The sequence below is a fragment of the Carcharhinus amblyrhynchos genome, chromosome 5 (assembly GCF_965287045.1).
Source record: "Carcharhinus amblyrhynchos chromosome 5, sCarAmb.v2.hapA, whole genome shotgun sequence".
Lineage (NCBI taxonomy): Eukaryota > Metazoa > Chordata > Chondrichthyes > Carcharhiniformes > Carcharhinidae > Carcharhinus > Carcharhinus amblyrhynchos.
This window is the reverse complement of record NC_137328.1, coordinates 94,267,509-94,288,848: the sequence shown is the minus strand read 5'-3', so window position 1 is coordinate 94,288,848 and position 21,340 is coordinate 94,267,509. Positions and strand designations below refer to the sequence as shown.

The window sequence follows — 21,340 nt, the reverse complement described above, 5'->3', positions numbered from 1 at the left end:
CAAAACCTAAGCAGTATGAGGCACCATTTCCTGTTTCTGGAAGTCACAGCCGAGGTTACCTCACAACTTACACAGCCACTTTGATGTCAGAACACAACCAAAATAATTTGATAACGTGACAACGGTGTCAATCCGATGCAGCCAAAAATTGCAGAATATTAAAGTTTATTTATTAGTCACAAGTAAGACTTCCATTAACACTGCAGTGAGTCACTGTGAAATTCCCCTAGTTGCCACTCTCCAGCACCTGTTCGGGTCAATGCACCTAACCAGCATGTCTTTCAGATCGTGGGAGGAAACCAGAGCACCCAGAGGAAACCCACACAGACATGAGAAGAATGTGTAAACTCCACACAGACAGTGGCCCAAGACAGGAACTGAACCCAAGTCTGTGAGGCAGCAGTGCTAACCACTGTGTCACCATGTCACCCCATGGTTAGAATCTTGAGTCTTACAGTGGGTTGTTACAGTCAGCATAAAATTGTCTACAGTTCAGAGGATTTGCAGCAATCCAGCTTATTGGCATCTGCCAAAGGCTGCCAGCAGCTCCAAACGCTGCAGGTTAATTAATCTGTTCTATATAATGATGACTCCTAATGTCTTAACAGTTCAGTGAAATGATTTGGCTGTGCTGCCGGTCTCCATGATGTGCACTTTTCTAATTTATATTAAACTCTCCGTCAGTGCGCTTTCACAAGATGAGTTGGATGATCCACAGCTGCGGATGGAAGTTTTAATACAGATGGTGAGTATCAAATAAACCCACCCGGTCTCCCACTTTATGAAATGATTCAGTTTAGTAGCAGCAAGAATTAGGCATCATTGCCAATTAATAAATCGTTAAAAATAAACTGTAATTTTTCAATGCCACTTCCTTGTGAGCTTTTTTATGATAGTTATGTAATAAATATTTTGTTCTTTAAATATCTTTTAACCAATGAGATTCTAGGCAATGTTACAATCATGATTGACTTATAATTTCATCTTCATAAATTCATATATTGTTAATTGAAGTTGTAAGTGTAAGCAGAGAGATTGTTATTTACTTCAGTGAGGTCTGAGCAATGTATAGAGGGCTTTTGTTCACAGCAGTAGGGAATACAGATTACACAATGAGTTAGATACAGGTCTCTCACTTTGAGGACTTAGCCAGGCTGATGGGAGTCTCACCCACTGGTCAGAGAGCAGGCAGGGAAGCCCTGTCAGTTCCATGAGGAAGGCCGGACGGAATCAAGTGCTCCTCAGGCCCTTAAGTGGCCACCCATCGGGCCTTCCTGCAATTGAGGTCCCCAGTGGTGGAAGTCTCGCACATCGAGAACTGCTGGCCAATCACAGACTGGCAGCTCCTCATGCCGGCTGTGCCAGTGGAAGTTGGTTAGCACCAGAGGTCCAGGATCGCCATGGGAGCCCAGATCTAGTGTCTTATTAGGTAAAAGATATTTAAAGAACAAAATATTTATTACATAATTGTCATAAGTAAGGTGAACAGCTGGAAACTTTTTCCCCATGGCAGAAATGAGAAGGCACAAGTTCAAGGTAAAGAGGGAAAGTTGTAGTGGAGATGTCCAGGGAAATTTTTTACACAGAGGGTGGTGGTGGCCTGAAATGCACTTCCAAGTGAGGTGGTTGAGGCAGACATGTTAGTGACATTTAAGACTTATCTGATAGACACATGAACAGATGGGGAATGGAGGAATACAAGCAGTTGGTCTATATAGGACATTGTGATCAGTGCAGACTTATAGAATCATAGAACCCTAAAGTGCAGAAAGAGGCCCTTTGGCCCATCGAGTGTACACCAAACACAATCCCACCCAGGCCCTACCCCCATATCCCTTCATATTACACCCACTAATCCCTCTAACCTATGCATCCCTGGATACTAAGGGGCAATTTCTTAGCATGGCCAATCAACCTAACCCACACATCTTTGGACTGTGGGAGGAAACCGGAGTACCCAGGGGAAACCCACGCAGACGCGAGGAGAATGTGCAAACTCCACACAGACAGTGACCTGAGCCGCGAATCAAACCCAAGACCCTGGAGCTGTGAAGCAGCAGTGCTAACCACTGTGCTACTGTGCTGCCCACGTGTACTTGGAGGGCTGAAGGGCCTGTTCCTGTGCTGCTCTGTTCTTTGTTCTTTGATGTGGGCAGAATGCGGTTGGGGGAGGGGATGCACAGGGGATTGGAAGCAAAGTCAGGAAGGTGTCTTTCAGTCCCTCTCCCTGAGGCCTATGAGGGATTCCACCCAGCCAGGTTTGCTGGGTGAACTTCAGGAGGCACTGGAATGCCATGCAGCCCCCTTTAGCTGCTAAGGTATGACTAAATTGTGATGGTCGCAGGGTGTCAGTCATCTCATTAATGAGCCTAATTCACCTCCTACCACTTGGGACCAGGAATCCCATGTTACCCCCTTCCACCCTGACTGGGAGAGGTTTTGCCACCATTCCCATGACTAACTGGGTCTGGCCACCTTTTTCCCACCACAATGTGTTAGATTAAACCCAGGCCCTGTGTAATTCCAGCCTAGACTGATGGCATGAAAGTTTCTTTTATCCGCTGACTGTAAAGTTAAGGCAGTTTTAATTCAGTTCCTAATGGGCATGGTGCTATAGCACTCCTGATTGCCACGACCATGCCAACCATGTCTCAGAGCACTTACTCATTATTAGCACGTTGCCAAAAGAGAACTGTTTTTTCCATATGTGTTTTCAGGATATCTCAGGTCTTTTTCACTGGTTCAAGGTTGATGCGTCGAGCTCACTTCAATGCTTGACCCTGGCTGGGTTCTGTCAGTATCTTTATAAATCTAATGACAGACCAAAGTGGATAGAGTTTATTAATTAGAAATTGCAGAATAGCTGCAAGTAGCCTTTTAGTTTTGTTAGAAAGTGCTTGTGATTTTGATGTGTCCACAATATTATTTCAAAGAAGCAAATTGATTAGAGAAATTCTGTTTCTCCAGAGTTGCTACTGAGCCAAAGACATAGAGGGAATCATAGTCTTATTGCTTTTCTTGTTATTTTGTGGTACATTCCTCTTGAGTGGCTCTTTAATGAACTGAGTTTCTGTTATTATTTTCTAACCTTGCCTGTCTACTGATTCAATTGGCACAATTTGTATTAAAGATTCTCACTGAGCAAAATCTCAAAATCAAAAATCCTGTAATTTGATCCAGATGATATGACATTTCCTTTCTTGTTCCTAATCTACCACGTCGTGTGATTCTTTACAGACAGATGGCCCCAGGATGGAATCCTTCGAGACATTATCAGTTATGGAAATAGCAGAGCAGTTAACGCTTCTCGATCACATAGTTTTCAGAAGCATACCATATGAGTGAGTTTACATTTGTCTTGGCAAAGGTTTTATTTTTGGTCACAACCTATATCTCAGGATATATCTACATATGTTGACAACTCCAATGTACAATGCAAGAAAGATTAATTTGAGCCGAACTGGAACTCGCTCCCTAAAAAGGTGGTAGAGGTGGGGACCCTCACAGCATTTAAGAAGCAATTAGATGAGCACTCAGAATGCCATAGCATCCAAAAATGGAATTAGAATAGATAGGTGTGTGACAGCCAGCACAGACATAATGGGCTGAATGACCTCTTCTTGTGCTGCAGATGACTCTATGACCCTATGACATGTTGTCAGGGTTCTTTAGTCCTCTTGTAAAATATTTATCTATAGACAGTAGCCAGAGAGAAGGTCTCCTCACATTACATTTTATATGGAGATTCTTGGGCTGTGAGAAAGGGCCTACATCTTGGAGCAGTTGGCTTTTTTTGAACAGTAAATGTAAGGATGTTTTGTTTCAGTTATACAGAGCATTAGTGAGACCATGGGGGCGATTCTCCCAGCCTGCTGTGCTGCTCTAGCAGTGGTTCCACCAGTGAGGTTTACACAGCTCCCCACAAATAGGGAACAGGTGGCCAACCCATTGGAGTGAACAGAGGCCAGGAGGTAGGGATAAGATGGGGGGCGGGGGGGGGGGCGGTGCCCCTTGGGAATTACCAGCCTGGCAGTGCCAGCCTGGTCCCCTGGCACTAGCCCAAGGGGCAAAGTGGCAATGCCCAAGGGACACCTTGACACTGCCCACTGGGTATCAGGTAGTGTCAAGGGGGTGGGGCTAGAGAGGTAGTGGGGCTTATTGTGGGTCCGGGGCCTACGGGGGGGAGATCAGTGGGGGTGGGGGAATCCTGCTGCCACTCTGCATTGGGATCGTGGGCAGAGAGATGGAGGAGGTGATCAGGGCCAGCCATCAGGTGAGGAGAGGTGTGGCTGGGGAGACATCAGGGCTGCGGGGTGGGGGAGAGGGGGTGGTGGGGGACTACGGTTAGGGAGGAGGGATCAGGGAGATCAGGGCAGGCTGGGAAGCGGGGAGCACTGGTGCTGGTCTGGAGGATATTTTTGGGTGAATCGGCCCCACATTTTGAATACTGTGTGCAGTTTCGGACTCCTTATTTAAAGAAGGATGCAAATGCATTAGAGGCAGTCAGAAGCGGCTAGGCAGGTGGACTTGTTTCCACTGGAGTTCAGAAGAGTGAGGGGTGACATGACTGAATTATGTTACAAAACGTATTGCCAAGGTGCACGTGGAAAGAATGTTTCCTCTTGTAGGTGAGTCCAGAACTACGGGGAGCTGTTATAAAATTAGAGGTCACCCTTAAAGGACAGCAATGAGATGAATTTATTTTTACTGAAACTTGTACAACTTTGGGACTCTCTGCCTCAGAAGGCGGTGGAAGTGGGTGACTTAAGGAGATTGATAGATTTTTGTTAGACCAGGGAATCAAAGATTACTGGGGGAAGGTCGGAGTGTGGGACACGAAACGCAAACAGATAAACCATGATTGAATGGCAGTCCGGGCATTGAGGGGCTGAATGGCCTCATTCTGCTCCTATTTCAGATGTTTGTATGTTCTCTGTGACTGTATTGAACTAAGATATGCTGGAGTAAAAGATTCTCTGTGTCAGTCTTCACTGTAGTTTATTTCAGTTCATATTCACAAATTCTCTTCTCAATTGTATCGGAGGTGATGTGGTGATACCATCTATCATCCTCTTTCTGTTGATGAAATGAACTTTAGATCTTTGTGCACTGACAAAGTCCCCTCTGAGCAGCATTCACTTGATGGTGAAAAGGTTGATCCAACATTGTAGAGGCTGTATGCACCTAATGATTACATAGAATTGCGAGGAACAGGCAAAGTGCAGTCTCAGAAAATTGAAAACTTTCTTTCAGGGAGTTTCTCGGTCAGGGATGGATGAAACTTGATAAAAATGAACGGACGCCGTACATCATGAAGACGAGCCAGCATTTTAATGATGTAAGTAACTATAGGTGTCCATGTTTTAAAAATGTTTAATTTCAATCATCAACACTGATGTGAGATAATAGGGACAGATACAAAACACCAATGTTGGATGTGACACTTTCACAATATTTTCTGTCACAATAGTTTAGTAAGATTGCAATACATTTCTATTTTCACTAATAGTGTTTTGGCTTTTAATAGAGAAAAGTCCTGCGGCTGTTAAAATCCAAAATATTTGGTGTCTCCTACAAAACATTTTACATGAAATTTGAATTTTTATTCGCATCTGTGTCACTTGCATTTGATAGCACATATTTATTATCTAGTTATTTTCACATCATATTTTCAAATCAAATTTGGTAAAATAAATGGTAGCCCTTCAGAGAGAGCTGGAGCAGAGCACTGTGATTTATTAGGTATTGTGCTGTTTTAACAGCACTACATAATCCTGTCTCCTCCAACCAACATAGGACTAGCGAGGATCTTACATTGTCAATTAACAGACAAAAGTAAATAATAAACAAAACATTCCTCTGTAGAGGAGCTTCTAGGTATGGATTTGTATGGATGCCATTTTTACGCTAAATATCCTAAATAACAGCATGTTTGCACATTTTAATGGGTGGGCATAGCCCAGATCCAACCCACCAGAATTTTGTATAATTTGGAGATTTGTAAAGTAATCTAATTCAGGACATTTTGATTAGAACACAACATTTCAAGTCAAACTAACAGAATGTGTTGAGCTCTCAAATCCGAGTTTACCCAAATATTTATCCTCATACTTTATCAATCATGAGGAAGACTCTGGAAAAACACATTAGAAACACACAGGGCTGGAGTTTAGTGTGAGCGCCAGGATCCCAACTTTGGGCCCATATGGAGGACCTGAGGCCACCCATGTTGATAGAGCACCCCCTAGTGCAACCTCCAGGAGGCAGCCTCCTAATTGGCCTACTCCACGCTTGCCTCTTCAGTAGGGTGGACAGAGATGTCAGACTGATAGGCCCACTGGGAGAGGGGGTCGCTACAGAAATAGGAAAGAAAGCATGAGGGTGCTTCAAGATGGAGCCTCATGCAGCCCCACAGAACTATTAACATTTGGGTGATAGCCTTTTATCCCTACAGCTCAGTCATCGGGGCATGAAGACTGTATTCTGATAGCGCACAGACATACCTATACAGGCTGCCTTGATTGTACTGCCAGCTCCTGGACTGCTGGACATAGCTGCTCCCTACAATTCCCCCCAACTCCAGCTCCCGCCACCTCCCCAGCCCCAAGTGTGAACACCCTTGGATTAACTGGCTGTCCACCTCTGTGGAATGAGCAACCGATCTGGTTTCAAGCCCACCCCTGAGGTGCGAATGTGTGCAGAAGCTTCTGCATATCTTCCCCTGTTTGCCCGGCTTCCCTGCCTCCAACCCTATGTCCATGGAGCCTGGCAGATCGAGCCCATAGATCCTAAAATTATGCTCAGGGGTAACAGCTGCGAAATTCCTGACTCCAGTATTTTCATTGCAGCATTATCCCATTTGTTTTAAATGGAATAGTATGCTCAGTGTAATTTTGGAGCTGTATTGTAGATCGGGAATTCTTGAATTGCTGTAGTTTGACCTGTTAACAACAACCTGCAGTTCACTCAGACATACAGTAACATTTAATTTTCTTACATATGCTGGACATATATTTGGGAATAATTTGTCTATAGTTTATTTATTATTTTACCACAAAAATCCACAGGAGAGTTAGAAATATTCTAACTATAACATTCAAAAATAAATGATCTTGGATGCTGCTATTGAATAGAATCAAAATGAATAACCGTGGCATCTGTTCACTTTTATTTTACTGCTCTTACTGCTCTGACTTACTGATGGAAACCTATTGTCCTTTCTTATTTCTTCAAAGCTGAAAATCAGTCATTCTCTGCATTTCTCCCCCCTCCCCCCCTCACATTAACAATGTATGAGAATTGAAGCTCGTCTCACAATCTTGTTTTCAAACTCGCTCTCTCCCTGATCTCCCCTATCCTTACCTTCTATGACTTTTGAGAACACAGAGCTTAGTTTCACCTGAGATTGATTTCTTGTCTCTCCTGCTACAGTCTTCACCCATGACCAGATTCAACATTATTGGTTCTGGCTTTTCATCTAGATTTCATAATAGTAAAAACTATCAATCAGTAGGATACAGGAAACATGCTAAAAATAACCAGGAATTATTTTATCAACAAGATCTTAGCCTTCTCTTGTACAGTATCCAGACAGAGTGGCAACTAAAATGAACAAAACTAGTGACTGGTATAAATGTTAAATAATGACTAATACAAGGAAATTATCTAGAGGCTGTAATATAATGTCAGGCTTTCTTTTAGCGGGATCTATACCCTTTATTAAATTACAGCAGTTGTAATTATTTCCTCCAATCTGCTGTTCTTTATCTCAATGATCATCCACACAACCCAGTTCCCTTTCACAATCATTTCCCTTTCAGATGAGTAACCTTGTTGCTTCTCAAATCATGATGCATGCTGATGTCAGTTCACGCACCATTTCCATTGAGAAATGGATAGCAGTGGGAGATGTTTGCCGGTGCATGCACAACTACAATGGAGTCCTTGAGATCATGTCAGCGCTGAACAGGAGTGCAATTTACAGACTGAAGAAAACATGGGCAAAGGTTTCCAAACAGGTACGTAGTTTTCAAGAGGCAGTTAAATACAGGTGAAGTTATCAATGGATATGGGGGGAAGGTAGGATCAGGCTATTGCGTTGGATGACAGCCACAGCACAGTGGCACAGTGGTTAGCACTGCTGCCTCACAGCTCCAAGGACCCAGGTTTGATTCCTGACTTGGGTCACTGTCTGTGTGGAGTTTGCACGTTCTCCCTGTGTTAGTGTGGGTTTCCTCCAGGTGCTCTGATTTCTTCCCACTGTCCAAAGATGTGTGGATTGGGCATGAGAAATTGCCACTTGGTGTCAGGGGGGCTAGCTAGGATAAGTGCATCAGGTTATGGGGATAGGGCCTGGGTAGGATTGTGGTCGGTGCAGGCTTGATGGGCTGAATGGTCTCCTCCTGCATCTATTTTGTGTTTCTATGTCAAACATGTGGGTTTCTGTGCAAAGTCTTAATGCATTACTCAAAATCAAGTGCATTTTATCGTCAAAACAACAGGAAATAAGTATTCATTTGAAAATTAAATTTCATGCATCATGTTTATGCCATCTTTCTTTTCCCTCAAATTTATCTAAGCAATGACAGATTACACATTATTAAATAATTCTGGGAAGAAAGAGTATAAAGCAAATACAGCTGAGCTGTGACTTTTTTTAATGTATGAGTGGACACAAAGTAATCTATAAAATTAACAAAGCACAAAGTGGATTTTATAATTTATACCCCTAATACACATCGGGACCCCCAGTCAGGAATCTGAATACAAAGGGGCAGAATTTTATAGAGTCATAGAGGTTTACAGCCCAACTTGTCCATGCTGCCCTTATTTTTTTAAACTCCCAAGCTAATCCGAATTGCCCACATTTGGCCCATATCCCTCTATACCCATCGTACCCATGTAACTAGCTAAATGCTTTTTAAAAGACAAAATTGTACCTGCCTCTATTGCTACCTCTGGCAGCTTGTTCCAGACACTCACCAGCCTCTGTGTGAAAAAATTGCCCCTCTGGACCCTTTTGTATCTCTCCCTTCTCCCTTAAACCTATGCCCTCTAGTTTTAGACTCCTCTACCTTTGGGAAAAGATATTGACTATCTACCTTGTCTATGCCCCTCATTATTTTATAGACCTCTTTCACCCCTCAGCGTCCTATGCTCCAGAGAAAAAAAGTCCCAGTCTATTCAGCCTCTCCTTATAACTCAATCCATCAAGTCCTAGTAGCATTGATCTTTGGTGATGGGCTTGTGGGGTTTTGCGGCAGGAGAGACAAAAGTTAAGTTAGTACTTGTGCTTTCAATCCAATGATGCTGTCAGCCCTTGTTTTGAAGTTTCCTGCGTTTATCAGAGCCCACTAGGGTGCCATATTTAGTACTTCTCAGGGAGATTGATGCCCACATCCATCTCATTTACACACTGTCTATGGGCTCCACACCCACCTTGTCTTCAGCGATAGACATACTGCTGCAACCCAACATATTTCTATTGCTTCCTCCTCAATTGGAATCATGGCTGCAATGAATGGCACACAACCTCCAATTCTTCTCCACTTCCTGGCATTGTAAACACAATTCTCCTGTAACTGCATATACACGCAGTGTCATTCACTTCTCCAGGCCCGTGGCACTCATCAGCCAGTTTCCATGAATGATTGACCATGGATTTCTTGTCTGAGGCTATTCTGTGTCCCATTGTGGATGCTAGTACGTGGTCATGCCTGATACATAGGTTTGCCATGGGGGCTTCCATTTATGGCCAGCAAGGATGCAAGATCGCTATGAAAAAAAATCATAGTGGCTGACTTCCTTGGCCATCTCCAGTTATACCGTCATCATGAGTCTTAATGGCCTCTTCCACCCATCACTAGGAACACCTCCTTTGATTTGCTCATAACTTGTAAGAGTATTTCCCGGCAGGTATCACTGAGCCTTGGTTCTATCCTTCCTCTGACTCCAGTGATTTATGCTCAGCATTTCTAATTCAGCATCCCTTCCGTTGTCCTCTTTGTGGACAACCTTTGAGAAGGCTACTGATTTCCCTTCAAATATGGGGCAACTGCCTTTGCTGTGCTGCATCTGACTCTAGCCAGTCACTTCTTATTGCCTGGAACTCCTGCCTGCCAGATTTCAATTCACTGCAGACTGCAAAACCCCCATGGATCTTCAGCCTGCTGGCCTTGTGGCCATGTGACCTGAATTGAGTCCAGTGTCAGGATTTCCTCTTTTTTGGAATCTCTGCCCAAAGTCCTGGCAGAATTTTCCATCTATGTGCCTACTGATCTCCATTTCTGAATATCGAAAGTGCACACTTGGCAAGGAAAACCCCAACAGAGTGCTTCTCTTTATGAACCCTGACAAGTTTACTTATTCTAGATTTAATTAGCAAAAGCGATGACACGGCAGCACAGTCGTTAGCACTGCTGCCTCACAGCGCCAGGGAAACAGGCTTAATTCCAGCTTCTGGTCACTATCTGCATGAAGTTTGCATGTTCTCCTCATGTCATTGTGGGTTTCCTTCAGGTGCTTTGGTTTCTTCCCACAGTCCAAAGATGTGTAGGTTAGGTGCATTGGCCATGCTAAATTGCCCTTTGGTGTCAGGGGGATTAGCAGGGTGAATACAACGGATTATAGGGATCTTGGGTGGGATTGTTGTCGGTGCAGGGCTCAGTGGGCCAAATGGCCTCCTTCTGCACTGTAAGGATTCTGTGATTCTATGATTCTATATAAGAAATTAGTTAGGCTGATTGGCCGTGCTAAAATTGCCCCTTATTGTCCTGAGATGCGTAGGTTAGAGGGATTAGTGGATAAAATGTAGGGATATGGGGGTAGGGCCTGGGTGGGATTGTGGTCAGTGCAGACCTGATGGGCCAAATGGGCTCCTTCTGCACTGTAGGGTTTCTATGATTCTGAATGGTCTAAGTCTACCTTAAAGGCACTATAATAATGAACCTCAATGCCCGATGTATGGGTGAGCTGTTGAGCTTTGCTGACCAGAAAAGTTCAAAAATTACTCTTGGCTTATGCTGCATTGTACATCATGTTAGCATTTGGGTTAATGCATTTGCCTTACAGTCCTTGGGCTAAGGGAGATGAAAAGCTGTCACCTGATTTGCTCATAGTCTGTCCTGGTAATTCTCCATTTAAGGTCCTAAGGCAATTTTTCTAATCTGCTGTAAACAGAATCAAATTTGAAGACTGGGCACTATATACCACATAGTTAGTATTATATTCTTGTATCACTTGGATATGTGCGTCACGTGGTCTTGTTTTATTACTTGGTAATGTTTAAAATTGTGATTATTTTTAATTATTGTGATGTTATTTGTTTTAGAGCAAAGCACAAATGGACAAGCTTCAGAAAACCGTCTCATCAGAAGGAAGATTTAAAAATCTCCGAGAAACATTGAAAAAGTTAGTTTTGCTTTGAGGTGCCTGGTTCTGTATGATAAATGTCAGCAAATTACTGCACTTATTTTTCAATATTAATGAATCTTTGTTATACCTCAGTCTGTAACAACTAAGTGCTTATAGCCTATTAAGCTTTTAATAAAACAACTTTCCCCGCATGAAAGCCAGTGATTAGCTGACACCTTTCCCTAACAATAAGTGCACCAGAAGCATTATACTTGCCCACTCCAAAAGTAATTGATTGTGTGAACCACTTTCAAATGTTCCGACAAGGTAATAATAAGCCCTATATGAACACAAAAACCATTCTGCTTCTTTTTGTAAACATGATGTGGAGATGCCGGCATTGGACTGGGGTAAACACAATAAGAAGTCTGACAACACCAGGTTTAAGCCCAACTGATTGATAGTAAACTCGCAAGCTTTCGAGGTTCCCCTCTTCAGTTTACAGATCAGTAATCTGTAAACTGTCTGTGCTGTTACATGTACTGTCTGGGGCCAGAACTCTCCATTCACCTGACGAAGAGGGGAACCTCGAAAGCTTGTGAGTTTACTATCAAATAAATCGGTTGGACTTAAACCTGGTGTTATCAGATTTCTTACTCTTTTTGTAAATGCATACTATTCAGTAACATAATGTATGTAAGCTGTGATAAGTGAACCCTCCAAAGGGACATGTAGTATAAAGAGTTAACAGATGGGATATGCTAATGTATGACGTGGATGATGATGTATGACTGACATGAGTGAGTCATGTGTTAGACTGAAGGGAGAGTTGAAATAACATGTGTTGCCTAAGGAGCAACATGTCTAATTTGTAACGTGTTTAGATGCAACACTAATAACATGTGTTAAGCAGACATCAGAGTATGACTGTAGTCTGTCCAGTAATCATATACCATGCCTAGAGTCCACAGATAATCAGGACCATCCTAGAATATGACACAGTATTTTATGATGAATCTTAGAGTAGCAGAATTCTCCATTGTTCCCTGCCTGATCCCACGTATTTACCCTGACACGATGGGACAATTTAGTATGGCCAGTTAACCTAACCAAAACATCTTTGGATTGTGGGAAGAAACCAGAGCACTCGAAGGAAACCCACACAGACGTGGGGAGAATGTGCAAACTCCACACAAAAAATTATCCAAACCAGAATTGAACTGGGTCCGTTTGTGCTGTGAGGCAGCGGTGCTAACCACTGTGCTGTTCCCTGTGCCATCATGCCACCTGGCAGAGCAGGCTTGATGGGGCTGTATGCTCTGCTGCTCCAATTTTGTGTGTTCAAAGGGTTGTAGGGCTGGTGGATGTTACATAGATAAGGAGAACTGAGCCAATGGAGGAATTTGAACACAAGGATGAGAATTTTAAAATTGAGGCCTTGCTGGTCTGACAGTCTATTGGTCAGTGAGCCCTGTACTGATGGACGAATGGAACTTAATGCGAGCGAGGATACGGGGAGCAGAGTTTTGGATGAACTTGCATTTACGGGTCAGATTTATTCAACACAAAAGATGCTTTCAGAGTCCCTGATTCTAAGTGCTGGGCAGACTCGAAACTGGGAGTGTTTCAGATCTGACTTTTAGACCCATTCTGAGGCGCCCCCATACACACTCTGCCTGTAAAAATATCATTGAGTCTGAATCACACTGCTCAAGCCTGTGGGCAGGGCTTAACGCGCCCAGAATCCTGCAGCTCCGATCGGTGTCTCTAACTGCACATGCGCAGCAAAAAAAAAAGAATGCCGCTGCCCTGCGATGTCCCCCCCCCCACCACCCCCCCGGGCCGGATAATGCCCTCCCCGCCCGCAACATTTCTGACCCCCTTATCCCTTCCCCCACCCCCACTACCCAGACTGTTCACAGCCCCTCCCCCTTTTCCCCCACCAATCTCAGGCAGAGTGGCAGTGGACCCACCTCCTCCACACCCCCCCCAACCCCACCCCCAACAACAATCTCAACCAAAGAGCCATTGGACGATCGGTACTTACCTCCTTATTAACTGGAGCACCTGAATTGGACTTCTATGGAGCATGTCTGTTTCGCGCCGATTCTGGATGGGTGGATGTAGTGGTAAAGGGGAAACTATCGGTGAAGTTGGGCGTGCAGCCAATTAAGTCAATTTAAATGCGTGCAAATCATGAAACGGCTATTGCACCCATTTCGAGCGCAGTCCCGATTGCGGCCATTTTCAGGCCTTGGTAAAGGGGGAACCAGAGCGGCGGTGGGCACGGATTGTGCTACTCGCCTCATGCCCAACTTTACCATTTTTGCAGCCTGGTAAATGGTGAAATCAAAGATAAAATCGGGCCCTTGGTGCGTTAAATTAAAACATTCACTTTGGGGTTGGGAGCTCAGCAGATAGTGCAGTGCATTAATACTCTGCTTGGTGTATTACTGAATGAAACAAAGTCAGAATAAATCCTGGCCACGAATGCTTCTGGAAGGGGATCAGCCTGGGATCGTTCACTAGACCCTTGTGCCATGAACACTGTGGGAAAATATTCATGTGTGAATAACATTTGAGATGAGGATTGGGCTCAGCTGGGATAAGACCATAAGACATTGAAGCAAAAGTAGGCCATTCGACCAGTTGAGTCTGCTCCACCATTCAATGCAATCGTGACTGATCTGATGTGAAAATCCTCAACTCTGCTTACCCACCTTACCCTCATAACCCCTTGATTCCCCTGTTGATTTAAAAATCTATCTCAGCCTTGAACGTACTTCATGACCCAACCTCTAAACTCTCTGCAGTAAAGAATTCCACTGAATCATTATCCCCTGAGAGAAGACATTTTTCCTCATCTCAGTCTTAAATGGGCGACCCCTTACCCTGAGATCATGATGATATTTATACTGAAATAGCCTGGCAGTACTCAGGGCTAGGTTCACACATGCGATACATTAGTTAATTCAGTGGAAGCTTCTGCCTACCTGGAAAGCATGATGTAATGCCTTTAAGGTGGGGACAGCACTGATGAAAAATATGTAGTAAATAGTCTGACAACACCAGGTTTTAGTCCAACCTATTTATTTGATAATATACTCACAAGCTTTCGAGGGGACTGCCTCTTCGTCAGGTGAATGGAGAGTTCTGGCCTCAGACAGAGCATATAAAGCACAGACAGTTTAGAGATTACTGATTAGAATGTGAATCCTTAAACCTAACCTGCTGTTCAAGACCTGAAGTGGCTGATAATGTGAGTGGAAGGAGCACTGATCACAGTTTAAAGAGATGTGTATTGTCTCCAGACAGTACAGTAAGTGAGGTTTTGCAAACCCAGGCAAGTCACGGGGGTTACAGATAGTGCGACATGAACCCAAGATCCCTTTTGAGACCGTCCTCATGTGTGCGGAACTTGGCTATCAGTCTCTGTTCAGCGACTCTGCGCTGTCGTGTGTCGTGAAGGCCGCCTTGGAGAATGCTTACCCGAAGGTCAGAGGCTTGTTTGCCAACAGGAAGGGAACAGTCTTGCCTGGTGACTGTCGAGCGATGAGTATATTATCAAATAAATAGGTTGGACTAAAACCTGGTGTTGTCAGACTATTTACTGTGTTTACGCCAGTCCAACGCCGGCATACCCACATCATGAAAAATATGTAGCCCATTCTGACATAGCTGTAGTTGCAAAAGACTTTTCATGGCGTGAACGTTCTTGAGATTTTTATTGTATTCCATTTGCTTGGTGAGCCACGACCTCCCAATTTATTTTCAAAGGCTAAATTGGAGCTGGAAATGAACAACCTTCTGAGACACCGCTTGAATGATTATGCCGCAACCTGAATAGTAATTAAGCATATGCCCTCATCCAGACATTGAAAACATCATTTAAATATGTGGGAGCAATCTTTCTTTTGTGTGCCCATTTTTTAAAACAAGTTTCTCTATTTAATCAGATTGCATGATATCGATGTATGCAGAAATTAATGTTAGCCATTAAATTTTAACTCTTTCTCTTCCTTCACAGCTATAATCCACCCTGTGTTCCATATCTTGGGATGTATTTGACTGATCTAGCTTTTATAGAAGAGGGTACACCGAATTTTACTGAAGAAGGTCTTGTAAACTTTTCCAAAATGAGAATGGTGAGTAAAGACTATGAGGGGGATTTTCCCATCCCATCCACCATGGGAACTGTAGCAGGCAGGGTGGTGGACCATGCAAAGGTCTGTTGGCCTAGGGCAAGATTTTCCAGTTTTGGGACAGGTGTGGTCGGAAAATCCGGTCCTACGCTTCGGAACGTCAGCCATTTTGCTTTCATAGAAAGCAACCAAATGTCTTGACGATGCGCAGCAGAGCATCAACGGTTGGCATAGCAGTTTACTGACAACTACTGTTAATAACATTGGCAAATTACCCTGTTTGTATGAAATTCCTTTGTTCTTTAGTATCAGAAAATTATTTAGGAATTTTTGGACCAATTAAAGTTTCTTCTAAATATGGGGTCTGGCCCGTCTTCCTCCAAGGCCAGGAATACATCATAAACTCTGGGAACAAAGTCATTCTCATGATCAGGGTAGGCTGCCTGGGATAGAGTGATTTACATAGCTACAGTAGGCTGGCAAGATTTGCAAGTTTGCCTCAGCTTCAGTTGTCCTGTCTTTAAAATCTTTCCCACTTTTAAGCTGGCGAAGAGACCTCCTTAGACCCAAATTGGTGAAGAATTTTTTTATGGTCTTCGGCTCCCTGTAGAGCAACTCCAGCTTGTTAAAGTTTGATGCACCAGTTATCCATTGATTCAAAGACAAGCTCATAGAGGTGTGTGTAACAATCAAACACAAATCTCTCTCGTTCACATCTCAGGGAAAATCATTATGTTAATTCATTGCACCAAGCTCATAGCTGAGAAGTACATGCCCAATAGTGTAGAATAGGCAGTGGTTCTGCTGATTTTTTTCGTCATTCATGGGACATAGGCGTCACTGGCTGGCCAGCCTTTATTGCCTGTACCTAATTGCTTTTGAGAAGGTAGTGATGAGCTGCCTTCTTGAGCGATTGATACAACTGAGTGGCTTGCTAAGCCATTTCAGGGGGGAGCTGAGAGTGAACACATTGCTGTGGCTCTGGAGTCACATGTAGGCTGGATCAGATAAGGGTGGCGGATTTCCTTCTCTAAAGAACATTAGTGAACCAGGTTGTTTTTTCTGACAATCGACAATGGTTTCATGGTCATCAGTAGATTCTTAATTCCGGATTTTTTTTAATGATTTCAAATTCCACCATCTAATTTGGCAGGATTTGAACCTGGGTCTCCAGAACATTAGCTGAATTTCTGGATTAATAGCCTGGCAATAATATCACAAGGCCATCGCCTCCCCTTAGGATGTGTTCTTCATTATTGAATTCTTCTGGAAAAGTGCTGATAAAAAAACTTGTATCTTTGCTGTGTCTTGTGTGTTTTACCACTCAGTATCACAGAATTGTCACAGTGCAGAAGGAGATCATTCAGCCCATGGAGTATGGACTGGCTCTCTGCAAGAATATTCTACCCAGTCCCACTCCCTAGCCTTATCCCCATAACCTTGCACATTTTTTCTTTTCGGATAACAATCCAATTCCCCTTTTGACTATCTTGATCAAACCTGCCACCACCACCCTCTCAGGAAGTTGGTTCCAGACTCCAACCACTCACTGGGTGAAAAAATGTTTGCTCACATCATTTCTACTCCTTTTGCCCATTAACGCTCTGAACAGTTGCTCACGATTTGCTCCTGAAAGTTCACTTCCTGTAGCCAAAGAAGCATTTTGCTGCTGCACGTTACAACGTTATTTACAAATAGTGATTTGTGGACTTAAGGATAGAAGATACACATTCCATTTCTAATCGTGACTGATAACTAAATTCTTTTACCTAGATATCACATATTATCAGGGAAGTACGACAGTTCCAACAAACCCCATACAGAATAGATCATCAACCAAAGGTAACCTCATGTATACTGTCTATTTTCATTACTGTTTTAAATGTTGTGGCCAAATTAGATTCTGTTGGAATCCAGATGATTCAACTGCTTGTTTGAGAGAGTTAAATTTAGATTAGAATTCAGATTTGGACTGTATGTATTGTCAGAGGCTGTAGCCTAGCTGACGTGCAACTGCATTAACAATATTTTATATAACCTTGTGCTGTGGTGCACAGTCACAAGCTATTGTTCGAGTTGTCAATTTTAGACAAGAATGCTGAAAGGGCAAGCAGCTCAGAAGGAGGATCACCTCAATGGCCCCATTTCACCTTCTCCAGCAGCTGATTGTACAGTAGAGTCAATTTACATGTGTAGATCAAAGCATATTGGATTTATGATGTTGTGCATTGTAATCATTGGACTGCAGTTGACAACTGTTCCATAGCATCAGGGCACCCACAAGAATAAGGCTTTATGGAGATGGAAACTGTCTCAGGAGTGTGATTCCCTTGTTGTATTCTCAGATCTTAACTTTTATAGAAGTGTGTTTGGTAGAAAAACCTTAGACTTGTCCATTAATATGACATTAGGAGTACAAGTGTACTGGATTTAACATACTCTTACTGTGAAAATCCCCTGGTCACCACACTCCGGCACCTATTCAGTTCCACTGAGGGAGAATTTAGCATGGCCAATACACCTAACCAGCATGTCTTTGGACTGTGGGAAGAAACCGGAGCACCCGGAGGAAACCCACTCAGACACGCGGAGAATGTGCAGATTCCACACAGACAGCAACCCAAGCTGGGAATTGAACCAGGTCCCTCGCACTATGAGGCAGCACTGCTAACCACTGTGCCACCATGTGCCATGAAGAGCAGCATCAACCCACATTCTGAGAATTTTGTTATCTGGCAGTACAATTAATAAATGGCAAGACTAATAAAGCAGGCTATGTGATGAAAAAGTGCTGAAGAAATTTATGTTTCAATTTGGAAATATGATAAAATGAGTGGTAGTAATCTACTTGAAAACAGCAGTTTCCAAACATATGCCTAGCTCGTAAGTCTCTTTATGTCCCATGCCACCAACAGTCCAGTTTGTTTCTTCAAGCACCAGTTACACTTAAATTGGTTGTTCAGTGAAACACAATACAACTACACTAAAATTGTTCTTTAAATGACAATTTTTGACATGTACTTCCTTGCTGTTGTAGGTCATTCAATACTTACTTGACAAATCAATTATTATGGATGAAGATACACTGTATGAGCTGTCCTTAAAAATTGAACCGAGGCTCCCTGCGTGAGAGCCAGCATTTTTGTGGCTGCGAAGGTTCAGCGGCTTAATATGACAACCCAGAGTGTACATGGCATGCCGCATGGAGTGTGACTTATCTACCCAGGAAAAACGTGAGCGTGAGTTTTCCTAAAGGAAAGATGGAGCCTTACGGGAAGGATTGTCTGCCTCTCACACATTGGAAGATGGTGAACTTGTGCTTGGGGTGAAAGTTAAAGTTATTGACATCCAGAAAACTTCACATTATGAGAAGAGCATAATTTCTGCAGAATGGAAAAATATGAAAATCATTATTTTGAAATTTGATTAAAAAAAACACGTTATAGTGTGTACAACAAGTGACAGGCATTGAGGTAACAATCTTCATCTGGAGGCCTGGACATACAATGTGACGCAAATTATTTTCTTCCTAGGAGCTTTTTTGTAGGAAACAGCTTGACTGGTTGTTGGGTAGGATTTTGCTTATCACACTTGTGTGGTACCAGGGGTGCTGTGTTGCCTGTCGATCCGTGAGACATGAAAACTGAAGGATCTGCGAAACCTCTGAGAAAAATTTACTCCAAAGTAACATCCTGGAAGAATGCAATGTTGAGTATCACAGAGTAATGTGTGAGTGATGGTGAAATGCCGCTGCTCTTCTTAATGGCTTAAAGAAACAAGCTCTTCAAACTTGAGTTGAAAGGGTTCAGATATCAGTTGTGAAAAAATGCACAATTCTATTGGCATGAGCTTTAAAAACATCAGCTTACTGTAACTTTGCAGCTCTGTTGCACACATGATACCATTCATGAAATTACAAGTCATCCTAAAATAGTGATTTAAGGGTATCACCATTTTTCTATACTTTAACAGGACTCAGCTTTGTATGTTGTAACGTATTCTGGAATGTTCCGTAGTAACTTTCTAAGTGGAATGTTGAATGTTTTTAATATTTGCTGCTATTTAACCACAACATGTTTGAGTTGCGCTAAGTACTGTGTAATATTGCTTGCTGCAGAAGTCTTAGAAACTCTCTACAAATCTAGAATTAACTCTGCCACAGACAACAAACAGGTCTATGTGAATAATAAACTACTGATGATTTTAATAATATCTCAAAACATGTTCCTGAAAACTATTATTATTTGATATTCACGAAAATGATTTTTCCAATAATTTGAAAACCCAATTGTCCTCAAAGTTAAGGATTTTGCGCAAGATTCCTAAATATCAACTCGCTTAAGATTTTTTTTAATGAAATGACTCAATGAATAATGGGTGACTTTGAAATGGATTTTATGGCTTTTGGTGAAGTAATGGAGTTGGATTGGGAAGTGCTCTTTCTGCTTGCTCCTATTCCCCACTGTACAGGACGTTGAATCAAGTGTCAGCTAGCCAATTAATAGCCGCTGGTGGGAATGTCAGCCAATTAGTGCTGGGAAAGGAGGGCTGTACGCCCAATCAGGCATTGAGGGCGGAACATCCGGTGGGAGAAGTGTTAGGCTGTGAACAGGAAGTTAGTTCCAGCCACCAATTTAAAGGTCCACTTCTCTTTCAATCTCTTCTGCGTTGTTATATCAGCTTATAAAATGTTTAAGAAATAAAATCTGTTAACAGCCAAGTGCTGCCACTTTCAGCAGCAGACTCTGCTGATGTATGTAGCCATGGTCCTATTTGCAAGCCTTTTCATCTGCCCCTGAGCCTCCTCCTCATATCTGGTGTAATTCACTCCCAATCTATATCCCATGTGACTGGTGGAAAATATAGTGGGCAATGAAAATTTCCAGCTGATTGACTTTTTAACGAGCTTTTTGATTTTTTTTCCAAAAAAAAGCAACAGGCTTCCAATCTTGGCACTCACTCATTTTGCTCTTTTTGAAAAAAACATTCAAAGAATGTGGGCCAGCATTTATTGCCCATCCTTAATTCCCCTTTAACTGAATGACTTGCCAGGCCTTTTCAGAGGGCACTTAACATAGCTGTGGGTTTGGAGTCACATGGATTCACATTTAGACCAAATCAGGTAAGGAAGGCAGAATTTCTTTCCAAAAAGAGGAGCTTTTTATGACAACTAGCAATCCTTTCAGAATTAGACCTTTAATTCCGGATTTCTATTGAATTCAAATGTACCCTGCCATGGTGGGATTCAAACCCTGGTCCCAGAGTAGTATCCTAGGTCTCTGGATTACTTGTCCAAAGACAATACTGCTACATTATCACCTTTTGTGGGTGGCACGGTGGCACTGTGGTTAACACTGCTACCTCACAGCACCAGGGACGCGAGTTCAATTCCTGGCTTAGACTTTCCCCTCGTGTCTGCGTGGGTTTCCTCCAGGTACTCCAGTTTCCTCCCACCGTCAGCAAGCCACGCTGGTTAGGTGCATTGGCCATGCTAAATTCTCCTTCAGTGTACCCAAACAGGCGCCGAAGTGTTGCGACTGGGGGATTTTCACAGTACTTCATTGCAGTGTTAATGTAAGCCTACTTGTGACTAATAATTGCAACTTTAAATGTTAATTTTAAAACTTTCCTGTGGTCAGAGACCTGGTGGGGTGACCTTGGATTATCAACCTGATGTCATCACGCCATATTTTACATAATGAGGGGTGGGCTGCCGACTTGCAGCTGTAGCATCCAGCCAAATGACTTCTCTCCACAATCTTCACACACTAGCAATCCATGCTATAATGAATCGTAGTGATGTAACTTTTTAGTAGGACCTCTGCAGCTAAATCTAACTACAAAGC

General features: G+C 42.9%; 1 protein-coding gene across 3 annotated transcripts in view; it reads left to right on the top strand.

Moving 5' to 3' along the window:
• LOC145343187 (ras-specific guanine nucleotide-releasing factor 2-like) overlaps positions 1-19,770 on the top strand; it is a 213,633-nt gene extending 193,863 nt beyond the window's left edge. For all 3 annotated transcript variants that reach the window (XM_080189205.1, XM_080189204.1, XM_080189203.1), the window contains 8 exons: positions 685-745; positions 3,238-3,341; positions 5,254-5,338; positions 7,821-8,018; positions 11,330-11,409; positions 15,380-15,497; positions 17,268-17,336; positions 18,532-19,770. In XM_080189205.1, the coding sequence (XP_080045331.1) occupies positions 685-745; positions 3,238-3,341; positions 5,254-5,338; positions 7,821-8,018; positions 11,330-11,409; positions 15,380-15,497; positions 17,268-17,336; positions 18,532-18,624 (808 nt within the window). In that variant the 3' untranslated portion in view covers positions 18,625-19,770. The remainder of the gene's footprint in view (positions 1-684; positions 746-3,237; positions 3,342-5,253; positions 5,339-7,820; positions 8,019-11,329; positions 11,410-15,379; positions 15,498-17,267; positions 17,337-18,531) is intronic.
• Positions 19,771-21,340: the final 1,570 nt, after the last annotated feature.